The following is a 21,748-nucleotide window of genomic DNA, read 5'->3' as shown; positions in this document are numbered from 1 at the left end:
TTCGAGCCGAAGAACCGATCCAGCGGGGAGAGAAGTAGGAACGCGAGACCACTTCTAATTGCCTTAATTACGTTAACGTTCCAACCTGGCGAACGGTATGCAGGGTCGTTTATGGTAACGAGCGCGATCGTGAGCGCGATCGCGAGCGCCATTCTACGCGGAAGGCTACATTTGGCTGTTCGGGTATCGCGTGAGAATCGATCGTGTCCCGCGCCTCTCGCAGTTTCCGTGACTTTCCATCGATCGATCGATCGATCGCACGCGCCGCGTAACTCGCCGCGCCGGTATCTTGTTTCCGAGCTGTCGCCGCGCGATTTCTGTGTCAAGTTTGAAACGGAACGATGCGCTATCCGGGGCAGGTGGGACCGAGCGGGCTCATCTCGCGAATCGGCACAGGGTTTCGTAATATTTTCACGAGCCGCTGGATGCCGTGAGCGGCGAGAGAGCCCGGCGTATCGAGAATGCGGCGCTCGGCCCTGCGGCTACGAATTCCGTTACGCGCACTTGTATGGTTCTCTTCGGCTTCTTCCCGTCCTACCCCCCGCCCCGGCCACGAATCAATTTTTTACCATCGAGCCGACCTCTGGATCCACGACCGGATCCAAGCTTCTTCCTCGTCGGTTCCGTGTCGCGCGTGAAAGAAAAAAGAAATAAAAATAAAAATCCCGTATTACCGTCTATCTCTGGGAAGATAGACTCCACGGAAAGTCTTCTCTCCAAGATACAGGAACTTGCGCAAGTTAGAAAGTTCCTCGAGTTCGAAATTTGACTAGCTCGCTCGCGTGTAGTCGACGGTTGTGATAAAAGTCACGAAAACGCGAGTCATCGATACGATTCCCCTGGCTATCTCTCTCTGTCTCTCTCTCTCTCTCTCTGTGCGGTGGAACTTTCTGAATCGATCGTGCCGATCGACACCGCTTGCCGGTAGCTGTTCCGTCGTTTTCCACCGGTTTTTCGATGTTCACGCTCGCGCGCTGCGAGCCATCGTCGACTGTTTCACCTCGAGTGATTTACGAGGCTGCGATGGGAGGACTTTCCATTCTCGCGATTCGCGTGAGACGCTCGCCGCGACGAGGACCGCGGCGGTGTAAAAAAAATCGCGACCGTGATATTCGTTGACGCGTGGGGGGCGATCAGCTGATTCTGGCCGAGGGTGACCCAGGGTCAATCTGCTTTCTACTTCTCCGCGTTCCACGGAAATCGGTGGATCGGCGAAAGAGAGGCTCGCGGCGGTGGTCCCGTGGACTAGGATCGAGCGGGCACACTTTCTCGCGACGGTGAAGAGCGCGGTGCACGTAGGCAGGTATCGTTAGAGGATCGGGACGCTGACGAGTGAAAACGAACGGAGGCGGGCGAATAAAGAGTCGCCTCGCGAAGAATTATTGGCCGGGACGATGAGTGGCGAGAATCGCTCCGACGACTCCCGGGGAAAAAAAATATTTTCTCTATCGTGAGAAGAGATCGCGCGCTGAGAGAGATCGACCGCCGCGGCGGGGCCATTTTTCTCTTTCCGTGGTGTGACGTTGATTGTCGCGCGGCGTTCGAATTAACTTTCATCACCATAAATATGCAAATGAACGGAACGGCTGCGCGGAACTAACCACGGTTTGTTGTCTGATTACGATCGACGTGTTTATTTTATATTTGTCCGCAATTTGCAACGTAATCGTATTGTAGTAACAGTGTACACGGTTAGCTGGGAAAACGAGCGGTTACAGCGGTAACATGAAAGTTCCGCGTTAAGTTGGTCACGCGAGTACGTCGGCATGCAGTTAAGATCGCTTAATGACCGTCCGAGAAGATCTCCGTGCTACGTGACATAGTTTTGCCGGTATCTATTCGCCGGCTTGATGACAATTCGCCGCGAGAATTCAGTCCGCCGACTATGCGCACGCATTCCAATTTCCCTCGATCGACCAGATTCTTCTTCTCTCGTATCCAAAACATCCCCTTTTCTTTATACGTACGCGCGGTTGCGAAAAAGCGCCGGTACCGACCATCGAAGGACGGTATGTTAATGCCGAAGTAAGTAGGAGGATGTGCAAAGACTTTTTGCGACCACTGTGAAACGGTGCTAGCGTTCGATCGTCTCTCGCGACGATAGATGTAATTGAATAAACGGAGAAAGCGCCTGTAATAACGTCGCCTGACGAGGCGCGGTGTAAAAAGATCGGTATACCCTATAAAACGGGCAAAGTTCGCTGGAACCAGCGAGAAAACTTGTCCATCGATTACGACACAGATCCTCTACAATGGTGTGGACCTGCTTTCAGGGAGTGGCCAGCATTCCGGACAGTAAAGATCAGCGGGCTTGCGATGAATGGAACGATTTAAGAACGATCCGGAAAATGGATGTCGCCAAGAGTGCAACGGAGGATTTCGTGACGGTGGTCAGTGTCGAGAGCCAGCCGCCGCCGGAGAATTTCGTCACCGTGCTGTCCATCGGCACCGGGAAGAAAGAGGACGAACCGCCTCCCGCCGCGAGCACCTTGACGAAAAGTCCGAGCAATGGGGTGGACGGGCCGCTCGAGGAGGAAGTGGAGGTGTACAGGCTGCCGGGCGAGCGACTGGGGTTCGGATTGAAGTTCGAGGGTGGCAACAAAACCACGGAGAGGGTCAGGAGACTGTTCGTGCAGAGCTGCGCGGAACAGAGCCCTGCGAGCAGGGCGAAATGCTCGTGGGGCACCTTGGGCGAGGGCGACGAGGTAAGAGATGAGTTTTCCGTGTCACCCGTGCGTCATTTTCGAGACCCACTTGCCGCGTTACGATTCCCAGGAGAAGCGACGCGCGGTTTGTTTATAGCGCGGCAAGAAACGAGCCACGTCGCCGTCTTACGTGTGCAGACCGTCCATGTTACCGCGTCTCTTTTCCAGGTACTCTCGATAGACGGTGTACCAGTGACACACATGACTCGGCTGGATTGCGTGAGGCGTCTGAAGGAGTCGCAGCTGGTTATCAAGCTAATGGTTAGATGCAGGGGAGCGCTCAGGCCAGAAGTGGTGAGCGCGGAGAAAAAGAGCTCCCCGGAGAAATGTAAAGTTCCACCCGAGCTGCCGTCGGCGCCGCCGCCCGTGCCGCCGCGAAAGCTGCGGCAAGCCCGAGGCCTGGCCGACGGCGAGGCGAACCCGAGTCCCGTCAAGAAGTCCTGGAACGGATCCAGGTCGCAGAGCAGCTCGCAGAACAGCTCCCAAAACGGTTCCCCTGGCTCGCAGCCCGCCAGTCAACAGGAGAGCAAGTCGACCACCTACGAGAGCTGCGAGTCGTCGCCGAAAAGCGTCAACGGGTCTGTCCAAGAGAGTCCAAAAGGATCGCCGAAGGAGCGCTCGCCAGAGCTGACGAAATCGAAACAGGTAAAGCGTTCGAACGAGCGACGGAAGTATTTCATCTCTCCCCTCGTTAACATTCGCCTTCATTAATACTTCTACGTCCGCAGGAACCTCCCGAGGCGATGGTGTACATGGACGCGAGGTCGCAGTGCGGATCGACGCACGGAAGCACGTCGGACGAAACTGGAAGCTCGATGTCGACGGTGATCGATCGATTCTCGACGTCGGATCGAGTGTCGACCATCTCGACGGCTTCGACCGCGTCGACCACCTCCGAACAGCCCGGCGAATTTTCGCGAATCGAGCAAGACTTCGATCGATCCTCGGATCGCGACTTGCAATTATCCAGAGCTATATGCCCGTTCGAGAATTTGGACGATTACTCGTCGAACCCGCCCGATTTCTTGCTACGTCGCTTAGCCAGCTCCGAGGCGGTTACTCACGTGGAGACCCGCGGAGAAGTCGAGAAGATCACCGCGGTGGTAGCGCCGAACACGGTGCTGATCGAAGAGACGATCACTTTCCAGCCGCCGTTGAGCTTCCAGGACGCGCCGTTGAGCTACGGACACGAACCCAGACCGGATCTCTTCTACACCGCCGATCTGGCGGCCGACTCGACGACGCATTTCAGGCCAATTAAGGACGACGTCGAGCTTGTCGAGCGCGTGAACAGCATCCACGAGGAGTTCCACGCGGCGAACTCCTCGTCGGACGTGGAGAAGCACAAGGAAACGTCCGGCGGACGTGGCTCGGACAGGACGCCTCCGCCTCTGCCGGCGAGGAATCACGTGAACAGGATCAGCGTCAATCAACCGGCGAACGAGCCGCGTTCTCAGAAACTGTCCGAGCAGTCCACCACCGCCGTCGAGGCTACCGATAGCCAAGAAGCACCTGTTCTACCACCCAAGCCGTTGCCCAGGAGGGACGTCAAGGTCAGGCGGAAGAGACCACCGCCGCCACCGCCGCCACCCACGATCGCGCCTCGAACCGAGATCAAACCCTCCTCCTCGTTGCCCGAGTCCAGGCAAACGAGTTTCGAGGAGGACGACGACGACGCGGTGGCCGCTAAACTGGAGGAGGCCAGGGCGAAGCTCGACGAGAGGTCAAAGACTCTGGACAGACGGGATACGGAGGTGAACTCGACACCGTTCGTCAAGAGTGTCAGCGAGGAGGGCGGAGATCCGGAGAGGAAGCGGAACGAGGAAACGGACGACACGGAATCCATGGAGAACTACGACCCGCACGAGGACGACGGGCACAGAACGAACAAGGTGCTGGAGATAATCGAGCTGAGAAAGGCGAAAGCGTTCCCGTCGCAGCAGAAGTTGCTGGACAGACCAGAGCTCAGGAACGCGGTCACGATTTCGATGGAGATGCAGGATTCGGACGAGGAGAACGAACAGGTGACAAAATTTAACGAGCCCATAGACGATCAGGACGACGAGGATCCGGTCGCAACCGAAAGTTTCGATCGTCCCGTTGGTTCGCCCGCCGCGAAAGACATGCTTGGTCGACGACGAGAGAGCGAGGAGAGCGAGGATTCGTATCGGTCGTGCTTAACCGGTAACAATCGTAGCCAAAGTAACGAGGAATCGATCGACGAGGACGACACGAGCGACGAAAGCGACGAGGGAGATTATTATTGGCAAAGCAATTTGGCCACGATCGGCGAGGAAGAGGAAACCAATTCGCTAGAGTACACCAACGCGTAAGTTCCCATCCTGGTCGCATTCCAGCGGATAACTCGACGCGAACGAACCGTATCTTATGCATCCGTTTAATGAACTTTCACTGTCGTCATAATCAAGGTGATACGATGACACGGTCACGTTGCGGTGTTCGATTTTCAATGGATAAGTTTAACTCGACTCGTAAATCATCCCGTCCGCTGGCCTTGATGTTCAACAGATAACGCAAATACTCTTGTTGGATCCTCGCGACAATTTTTCGCGGGTTGGATAATACGTTTCGCGGTAAACGTGTCGTTCAACTTGGCGAAACCAGTTCTCGGGAGAGGGAACGAAATGAGCGTTCGTACGCAACGGAACGGTCTACAACCTGGTTTTACTTCGAAACTGGTCCTCGTTCCATGCTGCGAATTATCAAACCGTATCATCTAGTTGATTTCTTTGACCGGATTACGCTTCTTCTCTCAGCCATCGTCCTATCTTATCTTAGCGGTGGTATTTGTACAAGATGCTGACTAATTCTAACTAGGTACGAGGAATACAGTACATCGATTCGCGAGTATCGAGCGTGGCGAGCCTGCCGGCTCCGCTCGCGGGTGTGTTCTTCTTAATTGTAAGCAAATTACGCTCGTGCACGGCATTTCTCCTGTTCGCCTCGATTAAGATGCCCGCGAACGCTTGCAAAATGCTACCTGTACTTATTTATAGCGCAGCTAAGCCGCGCCTTAACTCGATTCGCCGTCGATCGAGCCTCGAGCTTGAAATGCTTCCAGTACGGTCACACGTTCCGCGCTTTTCCACGGAATATCTCGCAAATGAACGGAGATTAGTCGCGATGGACAGCGCGTTGGACATTGGCAAATGATCCGATAAAACTGAAAGCGGTCGATTAACATTCCACGCGATCCACGCGAAGTCGGACGCGACGTGGTTTAGCGAGGGAATGAAATCTCCGCGGGCTGCAGTTACGCGCCGGCTAATGGTACGGTACGGGGAGAGGCGTTCGAAAAATTTCAATCGCTCCGCGTATGGATGTGGGTCATCTTGCGCGCGCCACGCGATCGGAGAAAAAAAGGAAGGGAAGCTAATTGGCCACTCGGCTCGCCAGAAAGGGATACCATTTTCGAAAATAGAGCAACGCGATCGAGGCCCTTCGGATGCGCAGGCTGCGTCTACGAGCGCCCCGACGGTGGAGTAACACGATCGTTTTTGTCCCGTAGGAACAAGGAGGCGAGCGACAGCGAGACCGACTCCGCGGGAAAAACGGAGCAGCAGGAATCGCCGAGCAAAAAGGACACGTTCGATACAAATGGTGAGTACGTACGGAGAGCGATGTCTTCATTTTTAGCCGAGCGTCTATTCAGCTCGGCGAATTAAAACGCGCGGCCGTCCGAGGTCAATGGGAAACGATTTAGCTGGCGACCCGAGGGAGCCCATTAAAACGGCACGAATGAAACGATCACGTTCGTTAATTGCGGGTACCGCGCAAAAATGTTAGCGCCAGTCCGGCGTTCCCCGCGATCGCCAGGTTTCCAGCCGCGGGTCGCGTAGAAAAAGCTCGTCGTCGGTCGTCGAGAGATCGTAGACGTCGCTGGCGCAGACGATTCCATTGAACTCGAGACGGGAAGGTAGCAGCCGCGGAGGCTGGCCAAGTAGTAAAGGCGATGGAATTCAGCCGGAGAGAACACGCGGGACGCACGCCCACGCACGCATCCCTTCGCGTCGCGTCGGCTGCGTCGCCTCGCGTCGCGCTTCATAAAGGTTACGCATTAATCTCGGTGCGTTACGCGCCGCTAAGGTTCTCCGGTTTCGCGCGTGTGCACGCCGGCGTGCATTCGAAACGGAGGCAGCCCGCTCGAACGCGAGACAAAGGCGTGTTCACCTGGGCGCACCTTCGACGCGAGGAATTCCTGCTCCACGCTCCGAGAGCGGATCCGCCGCCACCGCCGTTGCTGCCGCGCTGCTCATTGTCCGCCAAAGATGGATCGCCGACTTGCACGTGGGAAATCGAAGGCGAGAGTTCGACGCGAACCCTTCCGCGCGCGCTAAAAATATCGCCGGGGCTCTGAACTGGCTCTGGATGAATGCGATTCATCGCGCGTACGACGTTCATTTCCCGCGTTACCGATACGAGATGGTAAACGATTTGCGATGCAAGAATTCCGCGAGGACAGATCGCTGGCGATCGTAACGAATGGCCGCGCGCTCGCATACCTTCCGACGGGGCGCCTTTTTAATCAGATCCAGTGTATCATTTCCGCAGCAGCTCCGAACGTTTCATAGCGCCGCGAAAGTGCTATGAAACGCGATAGACAAGTTAATGCACGCGGACCTAATTAACGAGTCTATAAACGCCGAGGGATGCTTGAAACGCGGATACGCGGTCATCCTCGAATCGCCTAACACATATATCAGAACCAGTTTTTGCGGCAGTGCATTAATTACGAAATTATCGGGAGTAGAGAAACGAGATGGAAACTTAATCGGGATCGCAACGACCTGACGCGAGCGAATAATTAAGGGTTGACGATCAGCGTTTGGAACGCGCGCACGCGTGGTCCTGGTCGCCGTGGCGGATTTTAATCCGTCGCCGCTATTGTAGGAAAGGCGTGTTGGTAATTGCTGGGTTGGATGTACCGGATGTCGATTATCGTGGGCGTACGCGCGATCATTTACACCCGGTGCCTTATTACGAGCAACCAGCGCGCCTCGCGATCCGGCGAATGCACCGGCCTGCGGTTTTTCTCCTCGAATATTCGAGCCGCGCGTTAACGGGAAAAGTAGAGGCCCTGGCTGCAGCTTCTAAATACGGATTCCGGCCGGTTCGTTTATAATTGAACCTCCGCCGGGGGAAAAGCGAGCGAGCGGCCATTAATTTTTGCATACGGACGACTCGTGGCCGGCGATGCTCGTTAAATCTCGCGGGAAAGTGGTTTCCAACTGGCCCCGGGCGGTCTCGCGGCCACGTATGGCTAATGTTTCCAGATATACGACGATGGAACGGAGGATACCGCGGCACGGTACGGAAATAAGGAAACTCCTTTCGATCGGTAATCAGCGAACACCACTCCTCGAAAGTAGACGCTCGATCACGGTCGGCGGGTGTGAGAATGAAACCGTTAAGAATAATTCAAGAAGTACCAGAGGCGAGCCGAGGCGCGGCAGCCCCAGAGAGATAGCCATTTAATTCACCCGACAAACGAAGGGGCTAACTTTTTTCGAATCCTGTAAAACGCGAGACTTTACGACGCTCGGTGCGCTTGAACGTTCTCTCGAACTCGACGTCACTTTCAACGGTAGGGACGGGACCAACTTTTCACCGTATTTACAGAACGACACGCGAAATCGTTGACATTCCTCCCTTCACCGTTTCAACTGGTTCGCGTCTCGACCTTGCCGCTCCTTAAACAGAGCCACCCATACGCTTTCGACGCAAATTCTTTCATTCGATCCATCGAACACTAAATATCGAATAAAGACCAAGGTTCCGCGAGAGCAGTTCCGTGTCGGTACGATCCGATGCGATCCAAAACGAGTGGCCCCTGAGGCGTTCTACCTCCGACGAATGTCATCCGGTTACGTAAATAGTTAGATAATCGGGAGAAATGATAAATGGCCCTCTGGAAAGGTAGAAGCGATATTCGCAGGCGGTCGTGTCACCGCGTTCCATCAGGTGAGCAGTCCAGCCTCAGAGGGAACGGAACGCTCGCAGCCACGTTGGTTGGGAGTGTGGGTGGCTGGTCAGGGTCTGTCAGGGCCTATAGTAGTCACAACAATATGGCGGTCGCGCATACCCGGCTCCGGTGTTCACCGTCTGGTCTCTCGAGCTCTCCCGCAGTGGCTGACCGCGCTCAAGGTCCCCATTCCCCCTTAATCGCCTTCCTTTTCGAGATCTTTCACTTTGGTTCGCTCCCAATCGAAGAGACCGCAATCTCTGGCTAACGCGCATACTCTCTATGAATCCTGATCGGAGGAGACAGCATTCCATACCGGTAGCCCCGGATACCGCGCTACCAGTACACTAACCTAAAGATAATTGCTCCAGTCTAGCGATCCTCGTTCACGCTCGTTCACGCTCGTTCGCACGCGTTCCAGTTCCGAGCTCATTTCCCAGAAGAGGATGTTCGAGACGCGCGATCGTTCGAAACGCTGCTCGCATCGTACGCGTACCGTGCCCGCTCTTAGATCGAAAGTAGCCGGGGTTCAAATCGCGCTAATAACCGATCCGCGAGACTTTCTCTCCTGGCTTTTAATATTCATGCGCGCATAATGGACGCGCACGCTCGACAGCGTCGATGGAGAACGTCGTCATCGGCGATCGAGGCAAGAAAAGGCTGTAACTCGCGCGAGTCGTACACGTCGCGGCGGTGCATTAACCCAAGTGCCCAAAGATAACTTCGCGGGAGTTGTTCGTTCCTTATTCGGTCCCAGGGAACTGGTCACGAACGATGATTAGTCGAATCAATCATTCGGAGAAACTATTGACGATAAATCGGCGAGGAGGAGGGCCCGAAAGCGGCGAAACGTTCGCGGATACCCGTCCGGAGGCGTCTCTCGGTGCTCGAGATTGACGGAAGATCGTTCGCCGCGCGAGCAATTATTAAAGTCACGGTCAAATAGCCGGCGTGACCGATGCGCGTGCAACGATCGAGGATGCCGCTCGCGAATTCCCCTTTCCACGGAACTGAAATTAGATCGTTCGGTTTTATTTATCGCACGGCTCAGCGAGTAACTCAGTCGCGATGATAGCCGGAGGTGGATCCCTCGGTTCGCAGCAGGAACGTTCCTACGTATTTATCCTCCTTCCTTTTTAACCAGACGGCTACCTACCGGCCGCGGATACAGAATTTTTATTAAATAACACTAAATTTAATTGAACGCGCGCAAAGATGTCGATGATCGCGTTAATGCTTCCCGAACGACGTCGACCGGAGACTCCCAACGAGTTTCTTACGGTTGCGCGATTGGTATAAAAGGATCGAGCGTGGAATTACCAGTCGCAAACGACATAAATTCGCGACACACGGGAGATCAAGCGTCGCTGGAATGGTGCGTGCAATAAATTCGTCGCGAAAACACGTTTTGGCCGGTAATCGAAGAGCCGGGAATCGCGCGCCTCCTCCCGGAAACGCATGCACGGCGCTCTTCGATCGGCCCATTCGAATATCTCGGGGAATAAGATAAGTTACGTTGCCCGTTGCGAAAGAGCGGGCGCAAGAAAAGTCAACGGCCGGGTGGATAAAAACCGACACTCGTCATTATGCCCGATAGAGAATGGAGGCAATCGCGTCTGAAAGGATCTGCTCCGCGCCTACGTGCGGCCAATATGTCCGATTGAAGCGACAACATTCCAATGCGCCAACCCGGAAGGTGCTCGAGCACCGACATCGATTCGATTAGCTTCGATAAGTCATACTTGAACTCATGCAAACACATGGCTGCCCTGTGCCCCGAGGAATTCGAAGGATCGCGTTCTAACGAGGGTAGAACGATTTCACCGGGCAAATCCGTCCTCGTTGCTTCGACGCCGTTGTAATCCGATTCGACAAGAACCGGCATTATCGCGATGCTCGCTCGATGTTCTCCCGCTATATTTTCTTCTCGATGATCTCCGCGATACAAAAAGGCTGCGTGGAATTGAACGAAGTCATTGATATTGAACGGGTAACCGCGATTTCGGGACGAGAAATTGGAGCACACGATGGGGAGCATAATTACGATTATTTCACGTGCGAAACGATGTTTGTAAACATCGAGCAAGGTGCACGGATGCAATTAGTATGGACGGCCGTGGAAAACAGTTCGCATTCAAACGAATGCGTAATTGCCGCCTCGCGAAAGACGCCGCGTACGCGCCAGCGGCAGCTCCTTCTGCCACAGGTGTTCACCAGGGACTTCCTGCGTGCATACTGATCCGCTGCCACGTGCCCCTATCTCGAAATATCGTGACAACGCGCGTGTCTGAATCCTCGTTAGAATACGCGCAGAAAGCCGAGGCATGCGCGTGGATTTCCAGGCATTTTCACGTGGATCGCCCGTCCAGCGAGTGTTCAGTTGGCCGCAATTTTCGACCGCCGGGGACCTTCCTTCGCGATTGTACCGTTCTGGCTGAGATTCACGACCCGACAGACTTATCGTCCGTGTAGCAGTAACTTGGCTCTCTTGATCTGTAAGCTTTAAACGATACCAAAGCATCCGGGAAAACGATGGTCGAGCGGCGAATCGCGCGATCCAGAACGCGTCCGCCGCGCAAGCACGCTCAGTGCCAATCAGCCAGGATTTTTCCACGGCTCGGAATGTCCTCCGCCGCTTACAGCGGTGACATTACTCGGATGCCAGTTAGACACAGGGAAAAGATCGGTTTCTTTCGATGGCTGTCCGCGAGGACGACGAGTTATCGTCGATAACCTTCGACTCGGTCGCTCAGGACGCTTTATCGGTGAAAAAGTTACCTGGCCGCTCGAGGTTCGCAGCAGCGGCAGCGATAGATCCGCGAGACGGCGTATCGGCCGCGCGATAGAGAACGCGATCTTGCGCGCATGTTCGCGCGTTCGATCTGACCTCGGATAAACCGCTGAACGAACGATATTTATTTCACGCCTATAACAGCTCTGTTTGTTATCTCGGAAACGGAGCTTGCACGATGGGATCGCGGAGATCCCGTTGGACTCCGCGCCGGTGCTGGGCTCTAATTGGAAGGACTGCTCTCGCGCAGTCCTCGGAGGGGCGCGCGAGGAATTCGTGCAGAGACCGTGCAGATTCTCGCATTCCACACCGATACCAGAGAGGTCCGGCTTCTCTCTCCCTCTTTCTACATTTATAGAGCTGCTCGCGCCAAGTTTGAACTCGCAGGACCCTTCCACGTTCCCCCGTTCTTCGCGAAACGGAAGAAGCTCGACCGGTTTCTTTTTTGTCGCGTTCGTGAGCGCGCGCGCGCGCGCGCGCACGTCTTAGAACACGACCACCTCGTGAGGCTCTACCCGTCCGGTTACCTCGAAAGATTCCACGGGGACCGGTGGACGGAGCGGTTCCTAGCTGAGCATCCTGCATATCGGGCGGAACGATATCGCGGGGACTTTCGTTTTCAGCGTTTTGTTACCGGCGCGATCTTGTTTCGCCGATCGCCCGTTACGAACAAGGCGTCGATGGTGCATCGCTTGCTATCAACGGATCGCGATTTTTCCCGTTTCGCAGCGGTCTTCCACAACGCGTACGCTCCGGTTTCCCACGCGCAACTTTGCACAGTCAACATTCTTGCGCCAACTAATCAACGGCGCGTGACTAGCCTTTGAGCGGCCGACACGCTGTTTTTCTCTTCGGTCAACTTTGACTCTCAACGATTCGCGTCGAACGCGATTTTACATGTTCTCTCCGTTCTTGCGTACCCATCGCTGCAACCAGCCTATCGATGTCCGTCCGGAACGTACGTTATAACATCGCGGATACTCGAATTCGTTCTCCCTGTACGGTGCACGCCGGCAGAGATGGCTAATGGAATTTTGCGATGGGAGGCCTTCCAAAAACGAGCAATTCGTATTCGCGAGCCCGTTAACCGGCGTGTTTCTGATCGTTCGCCACCCAGACGACGACCCCGTTCGACAGCCACAAAATTCTGGTTACAATTTAAACGCTTGTACACGTTGCGTGACAATGAGCCGGCCTTTAGAAGTATGCATATGCCATTTGCGTCACGTTCGTCATTGTCAGGGATATCGGAGCACGCGGCGCGTCGCGCATGCAAATGCATCCCGGGTAGCGGTAATTCGTACACGTTACGTGTTACCGAATAACGTGAAAACTCAATCGGCTCTGTCGTAACCTTGCGCGGGACGCGTTTTGCGCCACGAACAGGAACACGGCTAAGCACTTTGCGGCTCCTTTCCAAAACGACGCGTCCGTTCCTTTCGGAGTGCGCGATCGTTCGAAAATGAAGCAACACCGCGAATAAAACAAAGGAACCATCTGGTCCCGTCTGTCTCTGAATATCCTAGTGAACGAGCGAGAGTGTAAGATGGTGCGACCAAGTGTCTGCAAAAAAAGCCTGGCGATCGACCTCGACGCAAAGACGAACTGGCACAGTGAACTTCGAGGAAATTCGAGCCCTCGATTACCCCTGCTAACTTCTTTTTTCACGGCCACTCGACTCCAATCGCCCTGGGGCGATGCATTCGTCAGTAATGGTCAAGTCCTGGGGGCGCTCCAGGCTATCGTGATCGTTTAGTCAAAAAAAGTGCGTATAGCGCGAAAGGTGTGTAAGGTTTTAAACGGAGAGAATTCTCGTTACGAGGGAATTTGTGGTTTGAGGAAATAAACGTGACGCAAGAGCGTAAGAGACGAGATTGCGAACCCGTCCTCGTGGCCTCGAGGACGATCTATGGAATAGCGAATGCGGACGAGATCTTGCCTCGACAAGGTCGCTCGTTCTCGCTCGCCAATTACATCTAAAACTCCTCTGTCTCCCCTGGAAGTCACGATGATATTCAGTAAAACAGACGAATCAAAGTTTGTTCGTATCAGCGTTCAGTCGAAGGATCGATTCGACGTCTCTTTATTTCGAAAAGAGTAATTGGTTATATATAGACTAACTCTCGTACGTTCCCGTACTTTGCCACTCTACTTCAAACAATCTTATGCTAATCAACATTCACGAACGCACCTATGACTTTCCGAAACGCAGTTGCTGGACGATTCTATGCAATCTCGCGGTCATGAAACATTTATGAACCGCCGCGCATCGACAAAACGAAATTATAACTCGGGACGCATGCGACGTTAAGGTATTATATACGTATGCACATACCTGTAAAACATTCCGCGTTGCAATGCTAGATCGGTAACAGTGTTGCGCATGTAGGTCCTTCGAAATTCCTCGTTCACGTGGTCAAGAATCGCAGCCGTTGAATAATACATCATCGATAGCCTTTCGTACGGACGCTGCTTTCCATCGTAACCTCGAAATAGTCCCATGCACGATTATCCTTTCGAAATCCCCCGATATATTCGAACCGTCGCGTCCAGCCGCCTCTTATAATTCCCCCGGTCTATTAGGTTAGACAACCGCGGCGAAAGAAATGGAGCTTATGATGTCACGTCAGAGGCGAATCTCCATAGGAGAACCGTTTCGAAGCCTGAACTCGAATGGCGCTGCGTGTCCCCGAATTTTAGTAAGGTTAAAATTACCGTTCTCTGCGCGAAACCGTAGATGAAACTCCGGATAAGAGGACAGGCGTTCCGTCGCGGAAAAATCCGCCGACAAGAATATCGCCCTGACACGTAGACCGGCACGGTGGGGTCACGGCGTTGCCGGTTCCCCGGGTTTGGTAAGGTTAAATGGCCGTCCTCTCGAAAACCGCGACACGGCCGAGATCGAGCTCTCGATAAGAGGAGAACCCGCGATCCATCGCGAGAAGGAAGAGGACGCGGGTCACGCGCGATCAGCGAACGAAGAAGACGCGGGCAAGGTCGGAAAGAACGTGTAACCGCGGGTCTACGTACATACTTTTCTCCGATGGCGCGGAGAGCGCGGCATTGTGCGTGCACGGCGCCCCGCGGCCATCGAAATGGATTTATCGACGTTCGATCTCGCGCTCGCTCGCGGACAATAATACACCGCCAACCGAAAGAAGTTCCTTTTATCCGCGGACAGAGGGAGAGAGAATACGTTTTCTAAAACGATCCGATACACTTCTGACCTGCGTCAGATATCGCACGCCCGGCTTAACTGACAATAATTGTTTCGCACGATCGATATATCGCGGCGGAACGATACATCGCGCCCCTCGCGGACTATCATCTCATTGGTTATCCGACGCTCTCGGACATCGTTTGACACGCTGTTTGAATTTGAATTCGAACGGCGCTCGTTTCTTTCTAGCTGCTTTCTTAGATTGGCTGTCGAAAAATCAATCTCGAATAACAGAGATGGACAGGATTGAAAGAAAGAGGCTCTTACAGTGATGCTTCTACAATCGTTTATTCGTTAATCGAACATATTGCGCAGAATACATTTACAAACTGCGAAGAGAAATAAAGGATGATTCTGGTTCTCTTTTTAGACGATGCTACCAAGATTCGTCCAAAAATCCTAGCGATTTTCGAGATCGAGGGAGTGATTTATTAGCATGCGCGCGTTTACGATCCTATCGAGTTAACTCGAAGGTAACCTATCAAGAGTAAAGGTACCTCGGTCTCTGCCGTGAGACCAGTAAGGAAGCCTCGTCATTGGTGGAAAGGGATGCCCAGCGATGTCCCAGGCAGAGGCAGAAAGGCGTTCGCCAGTCTCTTCTCGACGCTCCGAGTTAAAACATTCCGAGGGTCCTCGTCCGACTTGCCTCGCGCTCCTTCTCTACACTTGTCAAAATACTTGTCCATTAATTTCGCGTCGTTAACGCATCACCTTTCTCCGCGTGTCTCCGTACATTTTTCCATTCTCACTTGGTATTTTCGCGCGTGTTTAAAATTTCATTGAACGATTCACGGTTTTTCGCGAGTTTTCGCGAAAGAGATTGACTCACGGACAATCGGCGAACCTGCAGATAGCTATCTAACCGTGAAATCGCAGCGATTTCCGAAGCCGAAGGTCTTGGAACCGTAAACAGACTGTATTTCTATTGAAAGTACCGAGTCGAAGATATTGACACTGGCGGACGAGAGTTGTGAAAAGTTGACAATACTTACGAGTCGCGAAATCGAACGGGGATCATAGTCGAACTGTGACCGCAGACCTCTCTGTCGTGTACGTGACACGCACGGTTTGCAAAGTGTTTGATTCGTCGGCGGGAGTTGGTGCTGTCTCCTTTCGAAAATCGTGGACGAACACGGGAGATATTAAAAGCGACTGGTCCCGAGGGTTCCTGTTACTGTTCGACGAACCGCAGCTACCGAATGTTCCACGGGAACCGCTTGATACGTGACTGAGAAGGTATTTAAATATTTACTCCACCGCTGTCTGGATTTCGTCGTATTTGTTCAACTGGTACGTCGAAGAAGGTATTTCGCGCGAATTACGTTTAGGAAGTCGCGTTCCGGTGTTAATAGCGCCGAGCAAGGGATCAAGGCGAAGGTTCCTTTTCGACGATCGGTTAAACGAGCGGGTTTAATAGCGGCGCCTGATCTAGACGCGCACACTCCAGACGAGGATAATATCTCTTCGCAAATTATGCGCGACCAACCTAGAATCAATTCAATCGCGATAATAGCTCGGACAGTATATCGGTGTACCACTTATGTCGTGTCGTGATCGCGCAACAATTCGTTCGCGAAGGTTGCAAAAAGTCTGATCGAGCAAAGGCTGCTGTTAATTCGAACGGCGAAATAGAATGTCAAAAGCACGCTTCTCGGAGTCTGGTGTTTCGCATAATCCGGTGAATCATTGACTATCGGCAAATAATTCGTGGCTGACTCACGAGCTGCTCGCGTCATCGCGGTATCACACTAAATAAAACGCGGTTAAGCAGAAAACCGCTTTCGAATCCGGATAAAGAGCAATTAGCAGACCTCTGAGTTACGATCGACGTCGCGAGAACTCTTTTCGTAGCAGGATGTGAGGCATTAGAGAAGCGTGCAGTGTGCAGCGTGGCGGGTAAAAAAAGATTCTCCCCCGGACCGAGCGTTTCCATCTAGATGAACGAAAAAGCTTGGCTCCGGGACGAAAAAAGGGTCCACTAAACTCCGCTGCGAGCCGTACCAACTTCCAAACCGTTCGCCTTGGACCACCGTCCCGACCAATTTTCTTGTTTAAATCCCATTCGACGTTCGTTTCGCGAGCGAAGCGCGAGAGAGGGTGCAAAACGTAACGCGATCGCGTTCGAAGCGATCCGGACGGCGAGGAGGCGCGAACCTCTTTCGAGATTTTATTAATCGGATTTCCCAGAGTCCGCGCGGTTACAAAAATTCAATTTGTCCCCTGGTCTGACCTCGAAGCTGCACTTTCACTCGCCACCCACAGAAAAGCGCAGCAACAGCTGCCGCTCGCTCGGCCGCCCGCCCATCCGCCCGTTCGCTCGTCCGCTCGCTCGTGCAGAGGATATTTTTCGAATCTCAAGGGTAAACCGAGCCAAGGGCTTCAGTCTCTGGCAGCTGACACTGCAGATGGGCTACACCTGCCTCGAACTATTTACCGTCCCGTTCCGTTGTTGTTTCTCCGAGAAATCAGGCGTACGCTTGATTGCCTCTGATCCTCCACGCTGATTTCTCTCCCTTACTCGGCAAAAAATCGTCCTCGGTGCATTTCTGCAACAAATTCCAACATTTCAGCTCTCCGCGACGAGGATAGAATGCCCGACCCCGTTTCACGTGTCGGATTTAAAGCGCACCGAGCGTTTTCTCCTCTGGAACGACGTCGGAATCGATGGTCCCTCGCGGAGGAGGCGACGACAGTGCGAACGAGACGGCGCACGCGGCTGATAAAAGAGATAGCAGAAGAGCACGGCGTTGCAAGGCACAATTAGCTCATTCATCGAACGCATCTCCGCGTGGCGGCGTGCGTGCGTACACGATCGTGCACATATTAAATTTCCGCACGACACACGCGGCCCCGATCTGTTGCTCGCTGGCGAGATTTGGTCCGTTGGTTTATCAGCCAGGCGCCTACTGCTCGTTGCTCGCTGTAACTCGCGAGATCCACTCTCTGTTGGTCCGCGCGAGCGTTCGCGAGAGAGAGAGTATTATTTCACCGGGGTCGGGTGTATCGCGTGCACGCACGCTGGCCGTTCGCGATTCACGACGATTACCTCGAGGCGAGAATAGATTTGACCGTGGATTTCGGAAGCGTTAACGATACGCCTGTAACGCGATCGTTTCCATTCCACCAGGGATGACACGCGGCCACCCCGATGCAAGGGCTGTCGACGTACGATCGTCATCTACTTGTTGCAGCGCGTGAGTTCTAATCGATCGATCGTTCTTCTGAAATACCTAGCGAAAGGATACCGATTCTGTTCGAGCGCCGAAGAAAGAATCGCAACTTCGGGGTTAAGCGCCACTTGGAAGTTATTAGGTCGAGGCTATCGCGCGTTCGATAGATCAACGTCACCGTAAGTCAATCGCATGTACGATATATTTTTTGTACTATCATACGAAACCATAATCACGAGACGAAACATCGAACTAGGAAAAGTTGTTATCGATACAATCTGAAACCGCACCTTGCAATTACCTTACGTAACGGGCGCGATTATGATCGTGGCACTTTTGATAACTAATAACTGCACCTGGTCGTTGATTTTTATCATTATATCCCCGCTGGTAATCCGCGACGCTTGGTGCGTGCCGGGTAAAGGGTTAACAGTCGATGCGTTTTTCAATCAGAGAATTCCGTAATTATCCAGGTAATTGGCCGCCCGTTCTCACGATTCAATCGAATACGTGCTAATTAATGACGAGCTAATAATTGCGACGCTGCTTACGTTGGCTTGCATCGTGACCGTGTTACGGGCGCGGTAATTTCACCGTGCCTCCACGCATGCCGCGAACTGTATTATGGGAATTACGTCGGCCCGTAATACACGCTTTTACCAGAACATCAAACGTGCACGCTGTTATAGCGGATAGTTCGCACTTTCTTGCCCGCGAACGCACCGTAAACGAGTGGACGATTAAAGGAGTCCCACGCGACACGCCTGCCATCGGCGTGCGAGCGCTCTCTGCTCAACGAGCTGGAAAGTAACGTCGCGAATTTCGATTAAAGTTCTGCGAACGAGAAGAAACAGGGAGGATGGTAACAGGTATCTCATCTGAAAGCCCTCGAACCGTTCTCAGCTTCAAACGAGCTCGTGGGAGTGTAGGCATCGTTTGTTATCGGAGCTGTTTACACAGTACCAACGTTCAATAGCATCGACCCACGCGTACGAGCACCTCACTTCCGGTCAGCCGCTCCTTCATCAAATTTGGCCGCCAATTCGCTGGTACACCTTCCCTCGTTCGAATCCCACGAAACAAAGTATCGACGACGCAACGATTCAAGGTTCACTTTGATTTCATTCGACAATGTGCACATGCACAAGGGTGTCGAGGCTCTTTCTCTCCCTCTCTCTCTCTCTCTCTCTCTCTCTCTCCCTTTCCATCGCACGCATCGTCTCGGTCAGCCGTGATGCCGTTTTCAGCGGCAGCCCGCAATTTGCCGTAATTATTATGTTTATCTTTCTCATTCACTTAAGCCGTTGCACACCGGCTCACGGAGGCCGATCCACCGGTTGCGTTTCCCTGTCGATTTCGTACCGAAACGATCTCGTCCCGTTGTCGTAACGCGCGAAAGCTGACGCCGCAGCCACGCGTCGACCATTACGTGCAAGGGGCGGTGCGGGCGATCCACTTTGTCAAACTCGATTTGCGTGATTCCCAACCCGGTTCGTTCGGCAATTAGTCGACGGGAATTATCGTGTCACGGTTAGGAACGAGGCGAGAGATACATTTCGGCGTGAAACGACCGCGGGCACGAGCTGTACGCGCGCGTAGCGTGCCGCGGGTGTTGCGAGTCAGTCGACTCGCGAAACGTTCTCGATCGGTGTTGGCAAGATCGACGTCGAATTTTCACGCGACCAGACCAGAGTTATTATTACGTCTTTAAAAGCCCAGGCTTCGATGATCCGCTTTGTCAAACTCAATTTGCGCGATTCCCCTGCTATGCGACGCGGCGAGTGTTCGCGTTCCGCTCGACAATTGGCGAGGTTCGACGTGATCGAGTGCGCGGTTCGCGACAACCACGGGGAAATGCGGCTCGAACGATGTGGCGTGTTCTTCGAGAGCGGATCGAGAAATCGTTAAGGAACACCTCCCTGTTCCCAACGACAACATTCCGACGCGTTATCGTCGCGTTCTCGAAAGGGATTTTTCTCGACTTCTCGACACCGCTCGTGGGTCCGCTCGCTCGCCGCGGAGTTAGCTCGGACGGATTGTTCTGTGCGCCGCGCACTGGAGGTCCGTGGAAAAGTGTAAAGAGCGTGCATAGGAAGAAGGACGGCGGCACGATGGTGGAACGGAGAAAGCAGAGGGAAGGAATGAGAGTCCAAGATGAAAAGGAAGACCAAGAGGGACAAGGAGAACGGTAGGAAAGAGGAGGAAGGAGATGAAGTGGGAAGCTGGAGAGACGGCGGACGACGGAAGGAGAAGGGTGAAGGAGGTTGGCGAAGTAGAGGCGACCAGCGGAGTAACAGAGGGTCCGTGGAGTAAGTAGAAGAAGAAGAAGGAGAAGAAGAAGAAGAAGAAGTAGAAGAAGAAGAAGAAGAAGAAGACGAAGAAGAAGAAGAAGTTAAGATGGTCCAGCGCGGGCAGCATCAGCACCGCAGCCGGAGGTGATGACCTGCTCAAGGCCACCCGCTCCCAACCTCTTAGACCGGAGAGGAGAACCACTCTTCTTATTTCTCGTTGCTCTCTTTTCTCTCTTTCCACTTCTTCCAGCCCTCCCTCCTTCCTTCCGATTCCCTCTCGCTCCGCTCCCTTTCCTGGCCGGCCTGTCCTCTTCCTGTTCGCCGCTCCTCGACTGGTTCGCTCTCTCTCTTTCCCCGGTTGCTGCCTCGCGGTCCCCACGGTCGGAACCCTTAATGTCAACTTCCCGCCGCCTGCCCTTTCGTCGAGGCTCCTCTTCCCGTTCGATCGCCATTGAAAAATGTCCCCCGAAAAATGCTCGTCTTAATCGTCGCGGCACGAGCATACCGCTGGCCCCGCGCCACGGCCAGTAACCACCGGCTACAGCATCCAGAAACCAGGAAAGCACTCGACGCGGTATTCTCAAGCGCGCCATTCAAATTTTTCCAAATACCGCTGGATAACTTCTACGACTTGGACTAAACTGCGCATAAAATTGAAACGGACACGGAATTTTAACGGTCGATCGGTGTACGCGTACCGCGTCCATCGCGGTGCAACGTCGCGGGTTTACGATGCACCGCAACAACTCGTAAAACGGCCGATATCGCTCGGCTGAATCTACTTGCGTCGCAAAAGTATTCGACCCCGCCTCGCCTCCGTTACGCCGCCCCCGTCGATTCGATCGAACGTTTTCCACGACCGTTCCTCGAATCTCAGGGCCAGTGGAGCGAAAACATCCGATTGTCCTCGCGGTCCTGCGTTCAAACCACTTAGCGGTATTCGGCTCGGTGTTGCGAATGATTCGAGTGTTTCGTTTCGAAAGCAAATCATCGGGGCAAGGAGGGCGCGCGAGGAAAATCGTGAAAATAAGAGGAAGAGGAGGAGGGAAGCGATCGGACGATAAAGTTAATTCCAGTTTATTGCATCGCGTACGTCGCATTCCGCAGCAAGATTCTCATCGGGGAGAACCTTGGGACTGGCGTCCTCGTTAATTGCGGCTCCGAACCCCTGCAAAGTAGAGGTCGCCCGTTGGGCTCGGACGATCGGACCATAATTTATCGGAATCTATTTACAATATCGCCCCGAAATTATAGCAATCAAATTCACTTTCCTGCCGGGCCGTTCGTCGGACGGCCGCGCGCTCGTGGCGCAGGATTAATTAATAGCGATCGAGTTCAGAGGTTTGTTAGCGCCGCGGGAGGGGAAGCGTAGATACGGATCTGCGCGCAGACAACGTTCATTAAGCGATCAAGGTCGCTAGGAGCAAGAGTCCAGTCGGAGTCCCCGTGGCACGTTTCGTCTTCCGCGTATTCCGTTTATTGGTGAATGAGCGGGACGACGGGCTGCGCAGGGAAATACTCCGGCTCGGTACGCGACGTTGCGAAAAACGGGAAACTCGCTCCCTCGAGCTCGATCTTTCGCCAACTC

General features: G+C 53.7%; 1 protein-coding gene across 2 annotated transcripts in view; it reads left to right on the top strand.

Moving 5' to 3' along the window:
- The window catches only part of Bbg (PDZ domain-containing protein big bang), a 38,122-nt gene that overhangs the window by 2,582 nt on the left and 13,792 nt on the right, over positions 1 to 21,748 (top strand). For both annotated transcript variants that reach the window (XM_076903994.1, XM_076903993.1), the window contains exons 2-5: positions 2,274 to 2,705; positions 2,874 to 3,350; positions 3,434 to 5,034; positions 6,235 to 6,326. In XM_076903994.1, the coding sequence (XP_076760109.1) occupies positions 2,274 to 2,705; positions 2,874 to 3,350; positions 3,434 to 5,034; positions 6,235 to 6,326 (2,602 nt within the window). The remainder of the gene's footprint in view (positions 1 to 2,273; positions 2,706 to 2,873; positions 3,351 to 3,433; positions 5,035 to 6,234; positions 6,327 to 21,748) is intronic.

This window comes from Xylocopa sonorina, chromosome 11 (genome assembly GCF_050948175.1).
Source record: "Xylocopa sonorina isolate GNS202 chromosome 11, iyXylSono1_principal, whole genome shotgun sequence".
NCBI lineage: Eukaryota > Metazoa > Arthropoda > Insecta > Hymenoptera > Apidae > Xylocopa > Xylocopa sonorina.
Note: the sequence above shows the minus strand (reverse complement) of the source record. Positions and strands in the feature narration are given on the sequence as shown.